The sequence below is a fragment of the Ostrinia furnacalis genome, unplaced genomic scaffold (genome assembly GCF_004193835.3).
Source record: "Ostrinia furnacalis isolate ACB-3 unplaced genomic scaffold, ASM419383v2 OfSCF7680, whole genome shotgun sequence".
NCBI lineage: Eukaryota > Metazoa > Arthropoda > Insecta > Lepidoptera > Crambidae > Ostrinia > Ostrinia furnacalis.
The window spans coordinates 165878-190720 of NW_021137919.1; the positions used below are offsets into that span (position 1 = coordinate 165878).

General features: G+C 37.1%; 3 protein-coding genes across 5 annotated transcripts in view; 2 read left to right on the forward strand and 1 right to left on the reverse strand.

The window, feature by feature from the left end:
- Positions 1-8505, forward strand: part of LOC114365922 (facilitated trehalose transporter Tret1-like) — a 56409-nt gene extending 47904 nt beyond the window's left edge. For 2 of the 3 annotated variants that reach the window (XM_028322642.1, XM_028322641.1), the window contains exons 2-3: positions 2583-2718; positions 7066-8505. In XM_028322642.1, coding sequence (XP_028178443.1) covers positions 2613-2718; positions 7066-8366 — 1407 coding nt within the window. In that variant the 5' untranslated portion in view covers positions 2583-2612 and the 3' untranslated portion in view covers positions 8367-8505. Of the gene's footprint in view, positions 1-2355; positions 2389-2582; positions 2719-7065 lie in introns of those variants that run through there. The other variant, XM_028322643.1, reaches the window with a different exon arrangement.
- The window catches only part of LOC114365923 (facilitated trehalose transporter Tret1-2 homolog), a 96500-nt gene that overhangs the window by 35970 nt on the left and 35687 nt on the right, over positions 1-24843 (reverse strand). The window lies entirely within an intron of this gene.
- Positions 17122-24843, forward strand: part of ST3 (sugar transporter protein 3) — a 42992-nt gene continuing 35270 nt past the window's right edge. Inside the window, exon 1 of the mRNA XM_028322637.1 lies at positions 17122-17301. The gene's annotated coding sequence lies outside the window, so the exon portion shown is untranslated. The remainder of the gene's footprint in view (positions 17302-24843) is intronic.

Genomic DNA, 24843 nt, shown 5'->3' on the forward strand with positions numbered 1-24843 from the left:
CGACTCCAACTTTTGGGTATCGAAATGTCCAGCAAGTTGAACTTTGGCGAGTACATCGAATCCATAGCGAAAACTGCTGCCAAAAAACTTGGTATCCTCTCGAGGGCAAGGCAGTACTTCTCCAATAAGCAAAGGCTGCAGTTATATAAAGCACAGATCCGACCTTGCATGGAATACTGCTGCCACCTCTGGGACGGCTCTGCCAAGAAATATTTGGCTGCTTTGGATTCGGTGGAAAGGCGTGCCAGGAGACTAATCGACAGCCCGACCCTTGTTGAAGCGTCGCTCCAGGAACTTGACCACCGCCGTAAAGTTGCTTCTCTAACGGTTTTCTACAGGCTACACTTCGGAGAATGTGCGAAGGAATTATATAACTTAATTCCACCAGCCCCTTTCCATCACCGGGGAACCAGACGCAGGCTAGCGTACCATCCCTACATTGTCGACATTCCACCAGCTCGCACTAAGCGTTTCGACGACTCCTTTATAATGCGAACAGCTAGGGACTGGAATTCGCTGCCTGCTGCTGTATTTCCTGAACACTATAATCCGGGCGTTTTCAAGGCGAGAGTGAATAGGCACTTACAGGGCAGATATGTACCATCCTAGACTGCATCTCACTTAACACCAGGTGCGATTGCGGTCAAATACCTGCCTTGGCTAGCATAAAAAAAAAAAAAAAAAAAGATAAATGTAGAGCAAGATTTGGAAAAGTAGATTGCCTCATTTTACACTTCTACCCACGAGATTATTAAACTACGACCATTTATCAGTATTTTCATAGAATGTTCGTATTTACATAAGTATTTTATATTCAGTATTCAGATATTTTTTTCGGCAAAAAATAGTCTTGGGTTTAGGGCCTAATTAAATTACAGCATTAAATAATTTCGTTAGCGTCCAGCGCTTTCCTGCTACCTTTATGATGTCGTCGGTCCACCTTTTGTCCAAAATTTTGTTACGTAGAGATAAATTGAACTTCTAAGAAGGGTCATGATTAACAATTATTGTCATGGTAAAACTTGATGTAGAGCCTATTTAGGTATATTTATTTATTTAAGGACATTCAAAAAAGTATATGCCTCAACATTAATAAAAAATACTTAATTGTAGGCCACGATATGCTTAATCCCAACTAATATTATAAATGCGAAGGTAACTCTGTCTGTCTGTCTGTCTGTTACGCTTTCCCGCTTAAACCTCGCAACCGATTTTGATGAAATTTGGCATAGAGATAGTTTGAGTCCCGGGAAAGAACATAGGATAGTTTTTATCCCGGTTTTTGAAACAGGGACGCGCGCGATAAAGTTTTTCTGTGACAGACAAAATTCAACGCGGGCGAAGCCGCGGGCGGAAAGCTAGTTATTTCATAAAATATCAACAAGCCTTCTTAACCATTAGTTTTAAACAAATTATGAATTAATGCAAATTACTACTTTACTATCTAATTTCTGACGTTTATAAATTTTTCAATTGTAGGTACGAAATTGAAAAAGAATATTTTATTTTAAAAATCTAACCAGTGACGTCTGAAAAACGAGACACTACAACAAATTCTTTGTCATTTTAATGTTGATTTCACGCAGAAATCCATATTATTTCAAAAAATTCTTGATGACTTGGATCCATCTGCTCGCTTGTAATATATGCAAAATATTCTGTGAAATAGAGGTGTTTTGTAAGTATAACAATAGTACGAGCCTACCTAAGAGTATGTTTTTAAACTGTTTTTTATCCTATTCTTAATTTGTTTGACAATCGAAGACGCTTGTCTCTAAACAAAGATTAAGAAAGTAGGTAATTTAATGAAACTGGTATTGTATTTTAAATTAGGGATGTGTATAGTATTTATCTCTTGCTAATTAAATTACCATTTGACAAAATTTAAAAACCGGAAATTATTTGTGCTGAAGCACTTAGTTCAGTACAAGTTATAATTTAATATAATTAACAGTATCAGGCGTTACTTAAGTATAATTTGTGACTGTAATAATTAGGGCTTTTAAAATGGGTTTTACTATAGTATGCATGTAAAAATCCGTTCAGTAGTTTTTGCGTGAAAGAGTAACAAACATCCAGACATCCACACAAACTTTCGCATTTATAATATTAGTAGGATTACTTAGTACTAGGATATTGCCCTTTTTTTGTTGCAAAATTGTAAATGGGAGAACTTTACTGTCACTAAAGTTAAATAAATCGTCTTTTTCAATTCATTATTCATGACTTATCACCGACAGTTCGTCAGTTGACATGTTAACATATGTGCTTTCTATACGATCCTACTACAAAGTTTTACATATGGGTCTAAGTTTTTAAGCTTTTGCATTTCCTTACAACAAAAAAAGAGAATAGAAAATGTTGCGTTGAGATCAGTGATTCTCCATTGTAAGAATTTTACTTACCTACACAGTTAAGATTCAAACACACTGTCATGATTGTCATGGCCATCTGCACGCGTTGCAATGCGTGCAAACCACCACCATACCATACCAACCAACCATACCAACCATAACATATAAACCATACCAACGCGTTGTTATGGTTCAAGCATTACTAAATTAGAATCCCTTCGTTTCCAGTGCTTCGTGACCACAGGAGCGTCGGTCCACATGGCCTCCTCCACACTGATCATGGCCTACACCTCCGGCCTGGTGGTGCAGCTTCGTAAACCAGACTCGGAGATACCCGTGGACCAGGCCCTCGAGTCCTGGATTGGTCAGTATCTTCAGTAGGTACCCCTATCACCACTATCCCCCGGGATAAACTTGACCTTCACTGGTTTGGTTTTTACTGGCGGTCAAGCTATAGATCCAGGCTACACAGGAGTTGCAGCGAGAGGTGGGAATAGTCTCGTAACAATATCAAATTAATTATTCTACTCTGCCCAACCCCCACGGGATTGGAATTGAGGGTAGAATAAGACCACTCTCTGGAATTGCTACTGCAAAACTTAAAATAGGTACCGTAATTTATCCTTACCACTTTCGAATTCAAAATTAGGTAAAGCTGCAATAAAATTGTTGTAGAGTGATGCAAAAAAGTAATATCGTCTAGACTACAAAAAAAAATTGCCAATTATTATTGAAGCGTTTTATATCAAAATCAAAATCAAAATCAAAATCAAAAATATTTATTCAGTTTAGACCACAAGTGGCACTTATGAACGTCAATAGAAAATAATAAAAAAAGAAAAAGGTAGCCCTTATGGGGCACTTTACATGTCTCCTTATCTTTTGGGCCCTACCAGCGCTTCGAGACAAACATATGGCAAGTGCTGAGAAGAAACGCCGGAACAAACTCAGTCACCACTTATTGCCAGGAATTATCAGAATTACCCACTTCAATCACGATGAGACCATCTTCAGTTAAGTAATCTGGCGCTTGAGCTAACATTTTACGAACCAAATCTAAGCCATCCTGACCTGCCGCCAGTGCCAATTCTGGCTCATGATGGAATTCTTCAGGTAAATCTGCCATGTCTTCAGCATCCACATAAGGGGGATTCGACACGATAAGATCGTATTGATTTTCAGCAGGAATTTTGGAGAACAAGTCGGACTCAAGTAAAGCCACTTGATACTGTTTGTCGTGGTGTTCCGAGTTAATTTGAGCCACTTCTAAAGCTTCTTTAGAAATATCTGTTGCATCTACTTCGGCATCTGGGTACGCATAAGCTAAAGCAATCGCGATACAACCAGAACCCGTACACATATCTAAAATACGTTGTGGCGTTTTTGGATTCGGGTTTTCTGGCAAGTTATTGACTGCCTCACCCATTTGGCCATTTTCACCTAAGCAATAAGGCGCAAAACGGTTTTGAATCAATTCTGCAATCGGTGAACGTGGAATCAGTACACGTTCATCGACATAATATGGCTTGCCATCAAAATATGCCAAATTAAGCAAATATGAAGTCGGTACTTTTTCATTAATACGACGTTCTAATAAGCTTAAAACTTCTGTCTTTTCGCTTGGTAGTAGCTTCGACTCTAAGATTTCAGCATCCGCATTCCAATCTAAAGATAAAGTCTGTAACACCAACGCTGAACTTTCAGCAAAATAGTCTTCTGTACCTTGACCTAAATGTGCATCGTATTGACGTAATGCTGTCACTCCAAAACGGATAAAATCACGAATTGTGCTTAAGTTTTCAGCGGCTTCCTGTATATGTTCAGGGCTAATAGTCGGGCGATCCACTAAAGGCGTCTCCAAGGTCATAATAAAAACGCCTTATGATACCCTGTTTTTCTATGATTTATAATGTTTTGATGCACAGCAAACACATTTTCATACGCTTTGCGCTTATTTGCTTATACGGCCTGTACGTGCTTCATACATATCTGCACGGGTTTGCGTCATTTGCATCAGACACGAAATACGCTGTAATTCAGTCTTTTCATTTTTCACGATAGGTTTGTTATTACAAATCTGATCACGCTGCACTAGCCATTGCTGATGAGACTGTTTAACCAATCCTTGCTCTTCTACAGGAGCCTTCGCCATATACGGCTTAAATACTTTCTTTAAGCGTTTCTTTTGTGCTTTATATTCTTTACTCATGCATGCATCAATTTCACTCAACACATTGCCAGTTTGCTTCATGCATGCTTCATATTTTTTAGTTGGGCCCATTGCATAGGCTGAACCACTAAATAATCCCACAACAAGCAACGCACTAAATATTTGTTTCAATTCCTTTCCCCAAAGCAAATTTTCTTCATTGATTTTTTAATCTAGGCATTCACAGCATCTGCGTGCTGTAGCGCTTTAATATAGCATCCTATTTTGTATGAACATACTAGCCCCCCTATAAAATTTCCACCTCACAGCTTTTACATGAAGTCACAGGCTTTGCATTGAAACCTGATCAAACAGCCTTATTATAAAGTGAGTTCTTCTGCCAATATTCCCCAAACTTATGAGTTATAAACACAACAACTTAATGGCGATGCGTGAACGCTATTGGAATGACACCGAAAACAATCATGTCGACACTGAAAAAGCCTATTTCCAAAAGCTGTTACAGCAGCAAGGGATCTATGAATGTGCAACCATTGAAGATGCTCGATACTTTTTTTTTAGTCTGCCGAGCATCATCATTGTTAAAGGTTATGCACATGGATTTATGCACCAACCGGTACAAGAGATGATCCTGCAACACATACAAACGCATAAAGATGAATTGATTCAGAAAAACACACTTAAAGTAAAATTTCGTATGTAACAATCCCGATTAGGCTGTATTTAGATGGTTGCTTAACACTTATGGCCTTTTTTAACGCGAGATTCAGCAAGTTGAACTTTTTTAATACGTGAATACACGATATTATCCGTTACAATCTAAAATGCTGCCCTTGCTGATGAAAGGATTTTACTGAATTATGTCAGATCACAACGATAAGCTTAAACAACTGAAAACCTCCTCTATGGATCGTCGTTTATCGATTGCCAAAGCTTCGTTGCTTGCTGGAACACGTTGGGCTGCTTCTAATGCGACAACTATGTTTTCTAGCGAAGAAGAAAAAGAAAAGAAACGCAAAAAAGCAATGAAAGAACAGGCCGATTATCTTGTTTCTGAAATAGGTAAACTTAAAGGTTCTATCGTCAAAATTGGCCAAATGATGGCGCTTTATGGTGAACACTTTCTACCTGAAGAAATCACGCAAGCCTTAAATACTTTAAATAACCAAACAGTCGCTTTAGCGTGGCCTGCGATAAAACAGCAACTACACAGCCAGTTGGGTTCTAAGCTAGATGATTTAACAATCGATCATGAGCCACTGGGCACTGCATCACTGGCACAAGTCCACCGTGCAACGCGTAAGTCTGATGGTTTAGAGATGGTATTGAAAATTCAATATCCTGGCGTTGCTGAAGCCATTGACTCAGACATGAGCCTGTTCAAAAACATGCTTAAACTGACACGTATGGTGCCGCAAACACGCGAGTTCGACCAATGGTTCGATGAAGTTCGTGAGATGATGCACCGTGAAGTCAATTATAAAATTGAGGCCGCAACCACACGCCGCTTTGCTGCTCGCTTAAAAGAAGACCCACGCTACATCGTGCCGCAAATTATAGATGGCTACTGCACAGACCAAGTATTGTGTATGACATTTGAGCGTGGCGTGCCGATTAACAGCCCTGTCATGCTATCTCTGCCGCAAGAACGTCGCAACAAACTTGGTGAAGCATCACTTGAAATTGCGGTACGCGAGATTTTTGAATGGGGTGAAATGCAGACCGACCCGAACTTTGGTAATTACCTCGTTCGCTTAGGCAATGGCAATGACATCTTGGATAAAATCGTTCTGCTTGATTTTGGCGCAATCCGACAGTTTGATGAACACTTACTTGGCGTTGCACGTAAGCTTATTCATGCTGGGTTTAATCATAGTAGTGAAGAAATGGTTCAAGCAATGACAGGATATGAGTTTTTCGACTCTATCCCTCAAAGCATTAAACCCGATATGGCTAAAGTCTTCTTACTTGCAACTGAAGCATTCAGCAGCCCAAGCAACAACCCAGACTTACCTGCTGGTGTTATGGGTGAAAACTTTGCTTATGACTGGAAAGCCAGCCAGCTTCATAGCCGTGTAATGCAGCAAGCTTCAAAGTCGATGGCATCTCGTTATTTCAGTGTTCCACCCNTAAAACATTTGCTATATAAACATTTGCCAAGTAAAATTTGGCCAAATGATAATTTGACCAAATGAATTAGTTGCGAAAAGTACAGTTGCTAAAAGTTCATTTGGGAAATGAAACTTTGGCGATAAGTTGTTTGCGAAGTGAAATTTGGCGAAAAGTAATTTGGCCAAACGGAAGGATACCATGGGGGCCCCATTGTAATTTACAGTCTAGGGTAATACCTAGAAAGACAGTAGAGTTTATCAGTTCAATGCGTTCATTATTTACTGTAATATTAGTATTAACTTGTTTGACATTAGGCATAGTGAATTTTAAACATTTGGTTTTTTTTGCGTTTAATAGCAAATTATTAGTTGTAAACCAGTCTAATACTTTGGAAAGAGCATTATTCACTCTATCTATTTTCCTTTTCAGCTGCTGTTCCCTCTATAGCGGGCTTGCTGGGAAGCATGCTTGTTTCAATCGCGATGGCCTGCCTGGGGCGGAAGCTCAGTCAAATAGCCAGTATTCTTGCCTCGATCATCGGCTGGCTGGCCGTCTACTTCGCCAAGGACATCACCCTGCTCCTCATAGGCCGCTTCTTTAAAGGACTTTCTATGGGATCGAGCTTGATCCTCGTCCCGATTTTGGTTGGAGAATACGCCAGCCCAAAATATAGAGGATCATTCTTGATGTTCACGGGACTATTGTCAGCCCTCAACGTTCTCTTGGCTCATGGCACAGGCCTGTACCTACACTGGCGAACAAACGCCATCATAGGAGCAGGACTGGCAATCGCCAATTTACCTGTTGCAATCCTCTCTCCTGAAACACCCAGTTGGTTGATAACAAGGAAGAAATACGACGAGTGCCAACGCGCCTTCAGGTGGCTTAGAGGCAACGACGAAGAAGAAGAATTAGCAAATATGATAAAAGCGAGCGAAATCACACACCAGTTGAAACTTGGAAGAAAATTCAAATCCAAAATGACGATCAGAGAAAAAATTATAAAACTCAAAAGTGTTATAGTGAAGAAAGAGTTCTACAAACCAATATTCATCATGATCCATGTGTATACCGTAGGGCAGTGGGCTGGGAGTCATTTACTGAACACTTATGTATTTGATCTCATAGAAAACATTACAGGAAAAGGTTATAATGAGCACGCATTAGGCTTGAACATCAATAGACTTCTTGGTGCTGCTCTAGCTATATGGATAATAATGAAAACGAAGAGAAAAAATTTTTTTTTGGTGTTTTCTGCGTTAAACGCTGTAGTTTTGCTCGTCATCGCCGCGTATACGTATTGGAAATCGAATAGTGATTCTGTGTTGACATCTCCAACAGTGGGCATTGTTCTGATGCATCTTCAGATGGTGTTCGTGACATCTTGCACTCTGCCGATGCCGTATGTCATAGCAGGGGAAATATTTCCCCTGAGGTATAAAAGTATAGCGGGTGGTTTTACTTTTATACTGATATCGATAAATACGGTGGTATACCTGAAGACTTTTCCTTATCTGATGAATAGCATAGGAATATATGGAGCTTACACCCTGTATGCTGGCATAATGATATACTGTCTGCTGATGGTGTACTTTTATATGCCAGAGACCAAAGATAGGACGTTGCAGGAGATAGAAGAAGAGGTGGTTGGGAAACCCTTGAAGTTGGAGGAATTGAAATCTGTTCAGTCATTAATTATTGAGCCTGTGAAAAAGGATCAAAAGGATTAAACTAATGCACCCTCTTCGGTGCTTATCTCAAACACATAAAATATGTGGTTTTACCTACTTACCAAAGTCATCATCATCATCATCATCATCATTTCAGCCACAGGACGTACACTGCTGAACATAGGCCTCCCCCAATGACTTCCACATCGCACGGTTGGTAGCGGCCTGCATCCAGCGCCTTCCCGCTACCTTCACGGTACGGAAGTGGCAGTGGGCTGGGCACATAGTACGCAGAACTGACGGCCGATGGGGCAGCAAGGTTCTGGAATGGAGGCCACGTACCAGAAAACGCAGCGTGGGACGTCCACCCACAAGGTGGACCGACGACCTTACCAAAGTCATATCGCAAAAAATATATATTTTATATTTATATATTATTCAGTACTGTGTAGATCAGAAAGAAAGAAACATTTTGTTACCACGGTAAATAGCAATGCAAACACAATACCTAATAAATACCTGTGATATTTCAATGTGAATTTATATTTGTTTGTAATAAACACGTGGAGAGTTAGGTATCTGTAAATGTTAATCAAGTTACTGGACATAATAATATCCTTTCCGTAGTTAATAATTAAGTTTGTTTTCTTTGATTGTTTTAATTCTAAATCAATTGTAAACAGTAAAATAAAATTAAAATTCATAAAATTAATTTATTTTTGCAAATAGGCTTTAAAAAAGCGCTTTTACACGTCCCAATATTAACCCTACCACTGCTTCGGGACAATAATTGGGCCAGTGCTGAGAAGAAGCAGCGCAAGAAACTCAGTCACTATTGTCAGCCTCCTTTTCAAGGTTTTACAGTCTTTAAAATATACAAATTATAGTCATAAGTACGAGTATTAATGCGAGCTAGGTAGTTGAACATTCCAAACATTTTTATCCTTTATATAATCATCAACTTTATAGTAGCCCTTTTTCATTAAGGTGCTTTTGATATGTGCTTTAAATTTATGAATGGGCAATTCTACAACAGTTTGTGGTAATTTATTGAAAAGTTTAATACATTTCCCCATAAATGAATTACCAATCTTGTGCAGTCTGAAATTTGGAACGGCAAGTTTATTTTTGTTTCTTGTATTGAACTTGTGTAAATCACTCTTTCTAGTAAATTGCTCTATATTTTTGCGAACATATAAAAGGTTTTCATAAATGAACTGTGAAGCTACTGTCAGTATATTAATCTCCTTAAAGAATTCTCTCAAGGAAAATCGGGGTCCAAGGTTATAAATGGCCCGCACTGCTCTCTTCTGCAGAACGAACACAGTTTCAATGTCCGCAGCTGAGCCCCACAACAATATGCCGTATGACATTATACTATGAAAATAGCTAAAATAAACTAGCCTTGCCGTTTCAATGTCAGTTAATTGCCTTATCTTTCTCACTGCAAAAGCAGCTGAACTGAGCCTTGCTGACAAGGTTTCAATATGAGGACCCCACTGAAGTTTAGAGTCTAAAGTGATTCCCAAGAATGTTGTGGAACTTATGCTATTTAATGGTTCATTCTTCACCATCAATTGTGTGGGAACCTGCCTCACATTAGGTAAGGTAAATTTAATGCACTTAGTTTTGTTTGCATTTAACAATAAGTTGTTAACAGTAAACCAATGCAAAACCTGTGAGAGTGTGTCATTTATATCATCAAGGTTTACTTTACCTCTATCAACTTTGAAAATGAGAGATGTGTCATCAGCAAATAACACAATATCACATAGATCTTTTACAAAGTAGGGAAGGTCATTAATATAAATAAGAAATAGCAAAGGTCCCAATATCGATCCCTGTGGCACACCCATGGTAAGAGGTGCTCCAGAAGACTCAGTTCCATTAATACAAATAAAAACACCATAATGTCGCAATTTTTTTAGTAAGGTTTGGTGGTTTACACAATCAAACGCTTTTGAAAGGTCACAAAAAATACCAACAGCGTCTTTTTTACTCTCCCAAGCATCAAAGACGTGTTTCAGTAGTGCTACTCCAGCGTCAGTAGTACTTCTACCTTTGGTAAAACCAAATTGTTTATTGTGAAGTAAAGTAGTCATTCAGTCATTTATTTGTGTTTCGCTGAAAATGTTAACGCATAGGTTGGCGGCGATTGAAAGATTACTAACGTACTCCAAAATCTCCACCTCTTGTTTCCATCAAATTGTAGAACCTAAACTCCTAGGTCCCCTTTTGATTGTAGTATAGTCTGTACAGTTTAAACAGTCAATTGACAGCACAAACATTGCAAAATAGACTGTATTACAACGAGATAAGATGTAGTACGTAGTAGAAAAGAAGAGGATTATAATTAACAAATAAACTTGGACATTTTACACTGCGCTTCTAGTCCCAAACTAAGCAAAGCTTGTACTATGGGTACTACACAACGGATATAAACATACTTAAATACTTTTTTTTGTAAATACATACTTATTATACCTACATAGAAACCACCCAGTCTAATACAAACAAATATGTTCATGCACACAAATGTTTATACTGTGCGGGAATCGAACCCGCTACCTCCGGAATAGTGGTCCGTTTCAAACCACTACACCAAACGGCCGACGATATAGAAGATACGTTACCAATGTAAAATGTACACAACAAAATTAGCTTTAAGTTTCCTTAGAAATGTAAAAAAAAATAGATAAGCGAGCATAATACTGTATTTTATTAATATATCTCGAGTGTTAACTATCTTCCAGTAATTTGGAAATTATGTTGTTTGTTACCTAACGGAAAAGGCACGCCAAGAATTATAATGTTAGTTATTTCTCTACTTCGCGCTTGTTTGCTGTAATTAAATAAAGTGGCGCTTCAATGCAGTTCAAAAAATAAAACAAAGTAAATAGGGTAAACCAGAGAGTGATTGCCCACTGGTAGTGATTGCCCGCTTTAAGAATAATATTGTCAGGTGCTGACTTTGAATCACTCTAGTTAGATTTGAATGTACTAAGTAGCTGGCTCCGAGATCAATGTACAGTAGATTTAAAATTTGCAATATGAAACACTAAAAAAAACAGTTATGGCGGATTTTGTCAAGACCGGTGAAAATGTTACTCAAACAGGTAAAGACTTTAACAATTTTACTAAGGAATTACTTGCTTAGAGGTTAATTTTTTTTTGCAAATTATTTAATATTCAACTAATGGTGTATAGTCATGATGAAATTATAAGTGTTTTCTCCATTATCAATGAAAATAACTGATGAAATTTGATTTCTAACGGTCATTTTAACGGTGGGTAATCACTGCACGTAAATCTGTATATTTTTAGTTATTGCCCACCATCATTTCAGTTATTGCCATATGTTAATGTATAGTTATTGCCCAGGGCAATTATTATTAGAGTGTTGCCACCATGCAGTAGCAGTGTTTAAGTTGCTAATTGCTAGACTTGTTTTGCAATTTACAGGCATAAATATTGAAATGGCTTTTAATGTTTCATTTTCAGTATGCCAAAGACTCCAAAAGTTCAATATAGCATAGAAAATATGCAAAAAGCGATCGAAGCTGTACAAGATGTATCCAACAATTTATCTACAAGATAAATTGCTGAAAAATATGGTTTGGCTTGAAAAAAATTGATTATAAATTCAAACGCAAATACTAAAAATGAAAATCCTACTTTAAATCTACTAGTGAAAATGTTAATTGTAAGGAAATAGATTCAACTTAAGGGAAGAATAACCAACAGCTAATTGAACATTCTGAGCAACCACTTGAACTGATATCAAAGAAGATAATAAAATAAATACATATAGTTATTTACATATAAAATTCAAATTTTTGCGTCATCTATGTTTTGAAGATGATTCTGTCTCTGTCGATTCTGACTCATCAACATCAGCTCAAGAAATGTTTGATAATATAGTTAATATAAGGCCAAACGCAATTTATTTTGAAATTTTGAAGACTGTACTACTAGAATATAAGTTTAATGTTTTGTTTTGTTTATTTAAAGCCTATTTTGTCATTTTAAAATTGATTATTTTGTTTTAAGATACTGGGCAATTACTGTGCTTTGATGTGGGCAATTAGTGTAAGTAATGGGCAATGACTGTACTTTTTGGAGGATTTTAAATTTATTTCAATATTTTCTAAGTTACGTAAGTTTTAAATCAAAACTGTTAATATTCTGTTTAACAGTTTATTGAGTTATAAGAAAAAAGTCATAAATGGTCGATAATTAAAATACTTTCTTTAATTTTTCATCTCAAAGTGTTTTAAATCCTTAAGTTGGCAATAGCTATACGGTTTACACTTATTGTACAAAAAATTATTATCATCATCATTTCAGCCACAGGACGTCCACTGCTGAACATAGGCCTCCCCCAATGACTTCCACATCGCACGGTTGGTAGCGGCCTGCATACAGCGCCTTCCTGCTACCTTTATCAGGTCGTCGGTCCACCTTGTGGGCGGACGTCCCACTCTGCGTTTTCCGGTACGCGGCCTCCATAAATATAATAAAAATAAAATAAAAATAATTATAATTAATATTAATTCATAAATTCTGTACTGGTTCTGGTAGTTTAGATTCTGAATTATTAGTTATCTCGCAAAATATCATCATCATTTTATACTTCGTTTTACAGTTATGATTAAACAAATTACCGGTAGGATATTAATCTACGAGAGATGAGTTAATGATTTTCAGAGCATGTCCGAGCAAAAAGACGATCCACTCGACAATTATTGACGTAAATTACTATCATAGAGTGCATAGTAGTACCAAAACTAATTTAAATTTCATCTCTCTCTCTTACTTTTGGGGATGCTGGTATGAGTGAAAGAGACGTCAATAGTCGATATCGATATGGTTTAAAGTTGCGTACAGCCTTGAGCGTCTCCTTTCAAACCAGACAAAGCTATGGCGAAAGGCGCACGCGCATGTCGCAACGACAGGCTCTACCAGTCACCTGCTGAGCTATAGACAAATTGGCTGATAATGCGATATCGCTTCGTAATATTGCAGATATGTTTAAAGTGCTTAAGATACGAAATCGTAGAGCTTCAGCGTTGAATTACAGTGTCGCAAACGAAGTAATTGAACACTTAAGTGTAGGTAATTATTCCCAGTTTGGTTGAACCATTTTGAAAACAAAACATAATCCTACTATTATAAATGCGAAAGTTTGGATGGCTGGATGTCAGGATGTCTGGATGTTACTCTCACGCAAAAACTACTGAACGGATTTTGATGAAACTTTACAGTATTATTGTTTATAACCCAGAATAATATACATATAGGCTATAATTTATGACGATCTGTGACTAACGAAATGGTGAAGCCGCGGGCAAAAGCTTATTAAACTAGCTTCAAGGTTCATCAATCATACAGGTAATCGAACCCGAATTTCCTCGTCACTAGACTATCACCATTGCGCTACTTGACCCATTTAAAATAATATAGGGTAAAAAAGTCATTGGAAGGGCCACGTAGTGGAGTCATTGGACAGTTTCTCGCCAAAAACCTGTCAAACTCCATACAAACAACACCGGTTATCGTTATAGTTACCGGTAATAACCGGGTAATTCAAACCCGTCCACATATGCGATCATGATACGCGTCGACGATACGGAATTACGGATACGGTGATCGGATCGGGCAAATGATACATGTCTGGACCCGCCTTTAGGTGGTGCAACTCAGCCTTAATTAATTAAAAATAACATTTATTTCAAACAACTAAGGGTGGGTTGCACCATCTAACTTTAACTTTGACAAACGTCAAAAATCTATCAAACTCCATACAAAAAACACCGATTATCGTCATAGTTACGGTCAAAGTTAGGTGGTGCAACTCAGCCTAAGAGATTCTTACTGATGGGGATAAAATGGAGTTGAGTGGAGTTAGTTGTACTTTGCATTTTTAGGGAAGTTCAACGGGTGTTTGTTCAATAACTCGTAGAGTCCAATGACTGGAAATTTACCCCATCGTAACGTAAAGGAAAACAAAAATTAATCTCCAATTTTCTACAATAACACAGTCGGTAATATCCTGCAACAAACCGTTTTGGTGCCGTTCAATTATGATAAAAATTAGAAACGTCGGTTTTATGATGCATTATGATAAATTGATGCATTTACAAGACAGAAAGCGGTTATTACTTATTATTGAGCGAGAAAGCTTAAGAGCTTAAGCTAGGCTGGAATAAATTGCTAGATTATTAACTTTTAGGGTCCTGTGTAGAGCAGTAACAAGCGTTAGTTTTATTTCAAGGTAGGCAATAAGTAGCTACTAATTTAGGTAATTAAAACAGTTCATCAGTTTGTCGGCCGTTTGGTGTAGTGGTTCGAAATGGACCACTATTCCGGAGGTAGCGGGTTCGATTCCCGCACAGTACAAACATTTGTGTGCATGAACATATTATTTGTTTGCATTGGACTGGGTGTTTTCTATGCATAAAAAAGTATTTAAGTATGTTTATATATGTATATACTTAAATATTTTTTTTTTGGTATACCGTTACCGTTGTCTAGTACCCATAGTACAAGCTTTGCTTAGTTTGGGACTAGAAGCGCAGTGTAAATGTCCAGACTTCTTGACTGTCTATAAATCATCGCACGCTTAGTAGAGTGACTCTATGTTGAAATGAATCAACTTATTTAAACTATAAAGAAGGTATGGCTAAACCACCCTAAAATTGGGACAAAGTTTTAAGTTTTGATAGCTACTTAGTACGAACAGTTTTTATAAGCAAACCTAAAGCCTGGTCCGTGAGCACGTAAAATCCCGTCCAATGACCCCAAGCTGCCCATCTTTGTCGCTCACACGTAATTATGTTGCTGTCGCGCTCGCACACTCACTGCGGGCGCCCGTCGCACATTCGCGACAGCAATATAATTACGCGCGAGCGATAAGGATGGGTAGCTTGGGGTCATTGGACGGGATTCTACGTGTTCAAGGACCAGGCTTTAGCTACAAATAATAAACGTTAACATACGTTTATGTATGAGAAAGCACATAGCTAAATTATGCATTGTCTATTGCTAACTGCTAAAAGTTCTGCTCAATTAAGAGGTGGTAAATAGATGTCATAGTTAAAACATAAGAGCTACTTTTATACCTACCTTTTTGCTCCTTAAGGCAAGCTTACGTCTAACTGAAGATTGTCATTGCCTGCTATAAAATACTTGGCGCGACAACTATGAGAAAATTTAAACACACTTTAAATGGGACCACAGAGTTCTAGTATAATTATTATTACCATAAGGAACCCTACAAGGATCATGCTCGATTACATTACATCAAAATGTGTGCCACGGCCTCGATGCCCTGAGATTAAGGCATAAATAAACTGCAATGTTCGCAAAAACACGGCGAAAGTCTCTTACGCAAGCGAGTGATGCAACACTGGGTATCGATGTCTGTAGTGGTGGTCGATATCGAAATACACAGGTCGATAGGCAAATAAACTTGGGTCTAGTTACACATTATCTTCTTCTTCTTATCGTGTCGACAACAAACCTACACAGTGTCAGCCCAAAACACTGCTAAAAGAATGGCGTTGTCAGCAGCGTGGCAGCATTCATTAAATCCTCCTGCGTGCTAAGATGTTTTTATAGTATATGTCATTGCCTGCGTGCAGTTGCTCGGGCACTCAGGGCACGACATCATGTGCTTCATCGACTGGGGAACAAAACCGCACCTGGTCTGCACTCCATCTTTGAGCCATCTAAGAATCAACAGATTGTCCTTACCTACACGGCGAGACTAGGTGAGATGCAGGCCAAGAGCTTCCTCGTTGTAGATTAAAAATAAAATCGATAGAAAAAAATTTGCAGTCGTACCTAATCTCTCTTGAATCCATATTTTCAGAAACAAATAGAAGAAGGGGGAGTTTAACAGCATAGCTTCATGAAACAGTAGTTTTCTGCCGGCAACCAGCGTTGGCTGGCTTCCAAGTGACCCAATTAACCGCCCTTGCCCTTGCACACATCTGCGACGCGGTAATCAGTCTCGGGAATAATTCTAGTTCTTTCCCGTAAACACAACAGTTAGAGAATTCACACAATACTAGGGATGTACTAGAGTCGAAAGTATTTTTTTCAAAAGAATATTAGCAATAATTATAATCGTAAATACATACTAATTACTAATCCGTTATTCCCTCGTGGTAAGATTTAAAGTGTTACGAGTGGGTTCACCACAATGGTTGAGCGGTGGCTGGGATCAAACCCGCGTTCCTGCTGGGATCACGAGTCGGCCATTCGACTATCGTCGCTCAGTTCATGAAAAGCTGAAGACAAAACTAATCAATATTTTTGGCAGCATTATGATACGGAAGGCAAACAGTTCATGCTGTCTTAATTTTACGACTGCGTTTTAGCGCTCTGGCCAAATAAAACACGGTAGTTGTAGCTCGTTTATGACGTCGCACCAAGACACTAACGAAGCGTCGAACGTACGATTTCCGGTAGATGTTACTAAAAAATTTGTATATTATAATGGTTTCCATACAATACCGTAAATGTGCACATTAAAAACCAACAACTTTTAAAATAATTTGCCCTTTTTATGCCTTTCTTTTTTAGTTTTTATCAGTAAGTATTCTGCTGAACTAGCCTTGAATACTTTGAGTACTTATTTATTTACAAAAACAGTTTCTTCAAGTAAAATCTGTGCATTGTCTTGATAAAGATAAAGATAAAATACAATCTACCCTTCACTAACCTCTCATTTCCATACGATAACATCAGTTTTATCGATAGATTTTAGATTAGCTGTCCATCACTACGCTACCTTCACTCTTCCCTCGTGGTGACCGGGCATTTTGACGCGTACCATCGACTCGGTGTTTACTATCGAACTTTATAGAAAGTGTATAGTGTATGGTCGGAGAGTGAAGTGTTTTTTTTAATGTTTTTGAAGTGTTGCGTTGGGTGTGAGTGATTTGACACGTGAAAGTGAACATACATATAACAACATAGGATTGTTAAGGCAAGTAATGATACTACAACGTCTTGTTAAGAGTATTCGTAAATGACACAAAGTTATTTTTTATTTAGAAATGTTTTTATTATGCTACTAAGTTAATGAACTTTAGGAATTAGGAACCATGTTTTGTTTGTTTGTTTTACAAATAACAGTAGGCGTGAATTTTGCAAAATAGAATAGGTAGAGTTTAATTTACTTTAAGAATAGGTATGCACTAATTGCGTAGGTAGGTGTTACTTACAAAAATAAACTAAAACACTTTATTGCACTTGGTAGAGTCAAGATTATTTTAAAGCAACAATCTGTGGTCAAACTATGAGGTAAGTATAGGTACATTTTTTTAAAAGATTAAAATGTTTGGGATGCGAACTGCCTAGCTCGCATAAATATTTATAACTATGTATTTTGAAAACCTGTCAACCTTTGAAAAAGAGGCTGACAATAGTGTCTGAGTTTCTTGCGCTGCTTCTTCTCAGCACTGGCCCATTTATTGTCCTGAAGCAGTGGTACAATTGCCAAATCAAAAGACAAAGTGAGATACGGGTAGGTAGACCTTACCCAGCCAAACTAACTATCAATATTTCTTAACTAAGTAACACCTCCTGACAGCTCCACGATCGTTTCGCCATGTTCTTTCTTGTTAATATTAATTCGCTACGCAATTCTTAAAATTATTACGAAATTGATCTGTCACTAATGTTACTTTGTGTGGTTTGCAAGATAACTATTTAAAATGCCAAAACAATAAACTAGCAGTCAAAAAATGTACCAACATTATCTATCGATTGTGCACTCAATCCCTGCGTGGACATACAGACGTTCCGGTTTTTGTATATTAATGTTTTATTTATAACCGTCTGGTTGCTATGCCTTACCAAACCTGATCCCGTCTCTATGCAATATAGAGAACGAATGATGAGAGATTAAGCTCTTAAAATGATACCTACATATTCTAGTTCGTACGAAAATAGTCTCTACATTTCAAGTTAAATTAGGGATGTACTATGATTATTCTCCACCCATTCCTTTGGGCGCATTGGTCTTCGTGGTGGAATATTGCCCGAGTCACCCAGTCAAAAAAAATTAGGAGTAAAACCTCAATTTTACTTATGAGATGTAGAGAGATACTATTGACGCCTTCGCTCCATCCTATTTACAACATACAAAACTTATTTTATATACTCTTGATATCCCGACGATGTCATTAACCCTAAAAAACAAGTTAATTTGAGATTAATGAACTGTGACAATAGGAAAACCAGTTATTTAGACTATTGAGCCCCGGGAAAGTTATTTTTCGTTTTTATTGCGGTGACGTCACAGCAGCACACCCTCGGGACGTCATCAGGAATGTTTCTTTGCTAAATATACAAGGAATTCAGCTAATAACAGTTTAAACATCTACGTAATTTAGGGCTGTCAAAATGCAGGTGAGCTTTTCATCGTCTCGGAAAAATAAGGCCAAGTTAAAAAAAGAGCATACCGTTATACAAATTCTTTTTTTTTAGGCAAAGCCCTTCATTTTAATGCCAGATTTTAAAAGCCATACATTCTTAATTACCTAAAATATTGAAATTAATTCATTTTGCCAGCACATAGTTAAGATTGCCTAGAAGAAAATAAGCCACAAGAGACGAAGTTTGCTTGCCTACAAGTGTTTTTCCAATAACAAAAATAAAAAGATTGATTTGAAAAAGTCAGCAATATCGAAAAATACTACGAATTAAAAAGAAATAACCTGTTTTAGTTTTTGTACAGCCCTACAAAGAACAGTTATTTTGCCAAACTTCATTGAAGACAATGCAAGGTCGCCATGTTGTTTCTCTTCAAGATCTCGTATTCTGATAAGATTTTAATTTACGCGGAAATTTCCTTGCTCTTCGTAAGCTGTGGTTTGTCTTATAGCGGAAAGCGTTTGTTGTTTTTGTCGTTGTGTCGTTTTCGTTTTAGTAGTTTGCGTTAAGATTCCAGTCTCAGGTTCGATACCCATCTAGCTTTATGTGTGAGCTTAGGCTATGTCGCTCAGCGTCAAATAGTTCATGACACCCTAAGGCCCAGTTTTTTTAAAATAACTAATTGTTAAATTTTATTACTAATAGTTAAATATTAACAAAATGTAAAAAAATAGTTATAAAATGTACTAAAAGTCAAGCTAACCATTGTTCGAAAAACATTTTTTCCTGTTATTTAACTACTTGTCATTTGACATCTGTCAAATTTGACTATTGGTTATTTTAACTACGAATCAGAAACTGGGCTTAAGCCAAAAAGAAGACAACACAACCTTATTCCAATTTTAACAAAGACGAACTTTTTGGCTACTTTGGGTATTACGAACTATTTGACGCTGACTGTACCTACGAATACTACAATAAAGCTCTCAGCATGAACATTTGCTGATTTTTTCAGAGCACTTATTTTAAAATACATGTAAAAATGACTAAATAAAATAAGATTGTTTTACTGCGTAGCTTCTTGCATCGTAATAATATATTGGATTATGGTTGTTAATATTTTATTAATTTTGACATAAATATTTGGCATAGCTACCGATAAAGTAATATTTAGGATTAGTGCCAAACTTTGAGCCAGTCTGAAAACTCTTTTAAATAAATAAATAATAAATAACTTTATTGTGTCTTTAACAATGCACATGGTATCTTAACGAAAAAATTACATTTAACAATAGGAGCTGTATTAAGATAGGGATCATTAACGTCTATACTAGTTACATTTAAACTGTGTGACAGACGCTAATTCTTCCACCAATTTAATTTCACAGTTGTAATTTAGTTGATGATGCCAAACATAATTTTAATTAAGTACTATAGCTTTTGGTAAATAGGTACCTACTTGTGAGTGTGTGAGTGTCGTGTGTGTGTGTGTGTGTGTGTGTGTGTGTGTGTGTGTGTGTGTGTGTGTGTGTGTGTGTCGAGTGTGTGTAAGAGAGAGTAGAATATGTATTTGAAATTGTACGTACGTGTGCAGTGCATATTAAAACAAGTGAGTGTAAGAGAGAAAGAAGGAAAGAAAGAAAGAAAGAGCCCTGCGATGTAGATCTTGGGATCGGTTTTATCTGTAAAAGATAGACAACCACTCAATTTTCTCTCTATAACTGCAATCAATTATGGCGACTTTATGAGATTCTCTGTTTCGTGAAATGTGAGATCTTGCAACCAATTTTTCAATGTAATTTTGAATTTGTTACGTGGGTAAGTGTAAATATCAAGGATTTTGTTTATTTTGTTGTAAAGGAATGAACAACGCACATAGTATTGTCTACTCGCAAGAGCAGTTCTATGAGGTACACTGTGACATACTCTGTGTGTCGTGCGCCGGTTTTGTAGGGTCACGTCTAAGGGAAGCGAGGAATGTTTGCGTAACATCAATTGAAGCACATAAAGCTGTCTCACTGAAAGGACCTGGCAATTAGCATATAATTGAGCAGTTGGATAACGGTATGGTTTCCCGGTCATAACTTTTAAGACAGCTCTCTGCGCCCTTTCAAGTCTAATAAGATGAGTGACACCGGCTCCACCCCAGGCAGGGATACAATACAACACCATGGACTGTGCTATTGCACAATAGACCATCCTGAGGGTATTTATATCAGCTGAGTTTCTCAATTTTCTCAGGATCGGCATGACTTTTCGCAGGCGCGTAGTCAAATTAACAATATGAGTGGACCAGCTAAGAGTACTGTCAAGGTGGACACCCAGGTACTTAATGTCATTGGCACGCGACAGTGATAGGCAGCAACAGGTTTGGTCATGTTCATCACATGTGTGAATTTTCACGTCAAAAGGATCCTTTGGTTGTGAAGTTACAGAAGCAGAGAAGGTAATATACTTGGTTTTGCTCACGTTTAGAGTTAATAGGTTTCTATTAAGCCATTGAGCAACAGCACTTAGGGCACCTTCAGTCAATTTACGGGCATGCTTCCAAGTATCCCCATGCACAAGAAGAACCGTGTCATCTGCGTATGTTAGGATTTTACAATTTGGTAAAGTCATTTGGCAGAGGCCATTAATATAGATTAAAAAAACTCTTGAAAATCTTATGTAAATAATTTCTTTTGCTGACGCTATTGACACATGCCTTATAAAAAGAATGTTTCTTTCTTCAATTCTTTCAACACTAGTTACGCTCGGTTAAACCCGCATAACAGATTTAGGTCTATACCTAAAACTAGATATACCTAGCAGCCAATTTCATTAAGTAAGTAACTTCTTTAATTTGAAAGCAACATTTATGCAATTTAAGATATAAAATCAAATTCAATTTAATTTCTGCTTAGCCCAAAGGTTAACTGGAGGAGAATGCCATATGTAAATAATATACATGTTACCGATTGAGTCCCAGACGGCATTAATTAATGTCATAACAATTGATTATCTATTGTGTCTAGATTCGCGGAGCTTGAAGGATTAAATAAATCATCATCTGGAAAACGCAGCTTGCCACGATAAAGATGACCTGATAAAGGTAGCAGGAAGGCGCTGGATGCAGGCCGCTACCAACCGTGCGATGTGGAAGTCATTGGGGGAGGCCTATGTTCAGCAGTGGACGTCCTGTGGCTAAAGTGATGATGATGAAATCATCATCATGAGAGTCACGAAACGTTAGCGTGATGATGTGAAGCCCTTGGTAGCAGTAACTTTTGAACCAGATAGTAACAGAACAGAACAATCATTTTTATCTTGCAAATTTTCCAGCAAGTTCATATTTGGACTATGTCACACCGAAAATGTCACAAAAATATCAGATCGTTTGTCTTTCACAAACAGAAAATATTTATTTAACGTTTTGGAATATAACATGCACCTTTTTACAGCGTCATTGTTAAAACAGAAGTCTGATGAAATAGCAACACACAAAAATAGAATATTAAGATAATAGTCTTATGACTTTATTTATAAAATAACTTCGCAATTGGCAAGGGAAGGACATAGAAGAATATTCGCGACACGTTTGTGAAATTAATTTCGGGATCATTGAAAGACAAACGCATCCATTCGACAATTATCGTCGATTTTCATGAGCACTCTATTGATTTTAGTGGGCAAGTTTGGGAAACATTAAATAGCATCTACATAATTCACTAGATATTCAATAATCTGACTTGTTCACACAGTGATCCGTCTTACAGATACTCATATGTATCAATTCCATGATACCTACTTTAAACTATGTATAGTAATTACTGGTGGCCGCCCACGACTTCGTACGCGTGGATCCCGTTTTACCCCCTTAAGGGTTGAATTTTGCAAAATCCCGGCCTAGTGCACCTACGTTCTAAAAGGAAACCCAATGCAAAAGAGACTCCTAGCACTTGTAGTTTCTGAGATTTCGTGATGAGTCAGTGAGTCAGTGACTTTTCTCTTATATATGTCGCAGGCAAATTGTATGATTCCGCATTTTACAAACGGCGTCGTCGATTTACAAACGCTCGCTGTTCTATGAAATGCCGAAGGCAAATTGGCAACTCGTTCAATTGATAAAATTTCGACTATGATTGTTGCAATAGGGTGACCATCATAAAACACACGTTGGACAAATCAGACATAATTTCAGAAATCAGGTAGGTATCTATTCAAGTAAGACAAACCTAAAATACTTGCTACTCCTAAAGTAATTAAAATATTTTCGTAACAAAAACAACACTAGAATAATTTAAACTATTGACGTACCTATAGGTAGGTACATAAAAATATGACATTAAATAAGTTTCGATAGTCAGTCCTTTAGATAAGTCTTATATTTTAATTATACCAAGAAGAAGTCTAGAAGACATAACACAATTTTTTATACCAATATATTCCGCAGCAGTCCTCCAAGCACCAGATTCCATTGTCACCTTAGCGTGTTTTACGTGCCGGATAACCTCAAAAACTATTTTATTTTTCCATAGCTTTTTCACTGCTCCTATTTGTGAATCGTAAAATTTTCTTAACTCACTAAGTATAATAAATGTCTTTTTTTGTGAAAAGTCCTTTGAATACGTAGAATTTGCACTGTTTTCTGTATCACAAAACCACTATCCGACGCCATTTTTCTTGTTTTGATTAGCAGCGCCTCGCGTGGTGAGAAAAAGAACTAAATACTTCAATTTGCCGCGGCATTTTGTAAACAGCGATTGAATTGGCTATCAAATGTTTTGGCATATTATAAAGTGCCAAGGCAATTTACATTTTGCCTTCGGCATTTCATAGAACAGCGAGCGTTTGTGAATTGACGACGCCGTTTGTAAAATGCGGAATCATACAATTTGCCTGCGACATATATATCGTAGATGTATGTTACGACATTATCAGTCTTCGTTGGGGGTCGTTCTACTTATGAAGTGGTACTTTTACGGTTTTTCCTTTATCCTCAAGTAATCTGAAATCAAAATAAATGTACGAAGATAGCAGTTCATACGTAAACTTGATAATGATTTTAGAGGACACTCTCGTACTACGCAAACATTGCATGAACTGAATAAATACAGTAACTATGCGAGTGATTTTGTTAAAATAGAAACTACAATAAAATATGTTAAGACCTTTTGAGTACTAGATATATGTACTTTATTTAAACTCTAGCCTCGCCTGTGACTTTGCACTCATGTTGAAATAGTTGAAGCAATGGCAACCACAAAGTGTGTGTCATGCTCTATCTATAATATAATCCAGAACAACGCTGCAATAGTATTCTGTGGACGGCATATTAGTAGATCTAGGCTTTAGATATTTATTTATTCCAATTTCTTCGGTAAGAGCCTAAACGCTACTTATTTTGAAGCTAGGTAATTGAAGTGATTTCAGCCACAGGACGTCCACTGCTGAACATAGGCCTACCCCAATGACTTCCACATCGCACAGTTGGTAGTGGACGTCCTGTGGTTGAAATGATGATGATGATTAATTGAAATGATAGACTAAAAAAGTGAAGAAAATTCGGAAAATTCAAGGCATTCAAGACATAGCTGCAATGATAACACATAAATATTGTAAATTCTTATCTATGTCTGACTCTGATCTTATCGTCAATGCAAAATATTAATCTTATTTATCAATAGCATACTATGCCACATAAATACAGTAGAATATTCATGCATAATGATCTACAATGTTGAATGATTGTGATACTGAAGTCATCATTTTTCAATGAATTATGATCGTGTTATGATTTATTTTACGAATAATCATGAATTTTAGCTAAGTATCAAACAAAAGTTATAACAAAGATGAGAAAAAATTGTAACTGTCTAACATATTTTAACTTGGCCTTAATACTAGTATATAGACGTTACATAGGCTCTTATAAGTTTAAAAACAACGTCATTGTCACTATTCACCGTAATAAAATAACTGCAAACAATACGCATGTTTATTTAGGATAATGCATGGCATTGGATTCAATTCAGATAAATAACTCCGTCGTTAATGAAGGAGTCACGTGAAAACTGATGAAGTAACTCCAATGCTTGTGTAATAAGTGGCAATTGATTATCACATTCTAACAAACAAATTTATTCAAAGCAAAACCACACCTTTCTTTCCC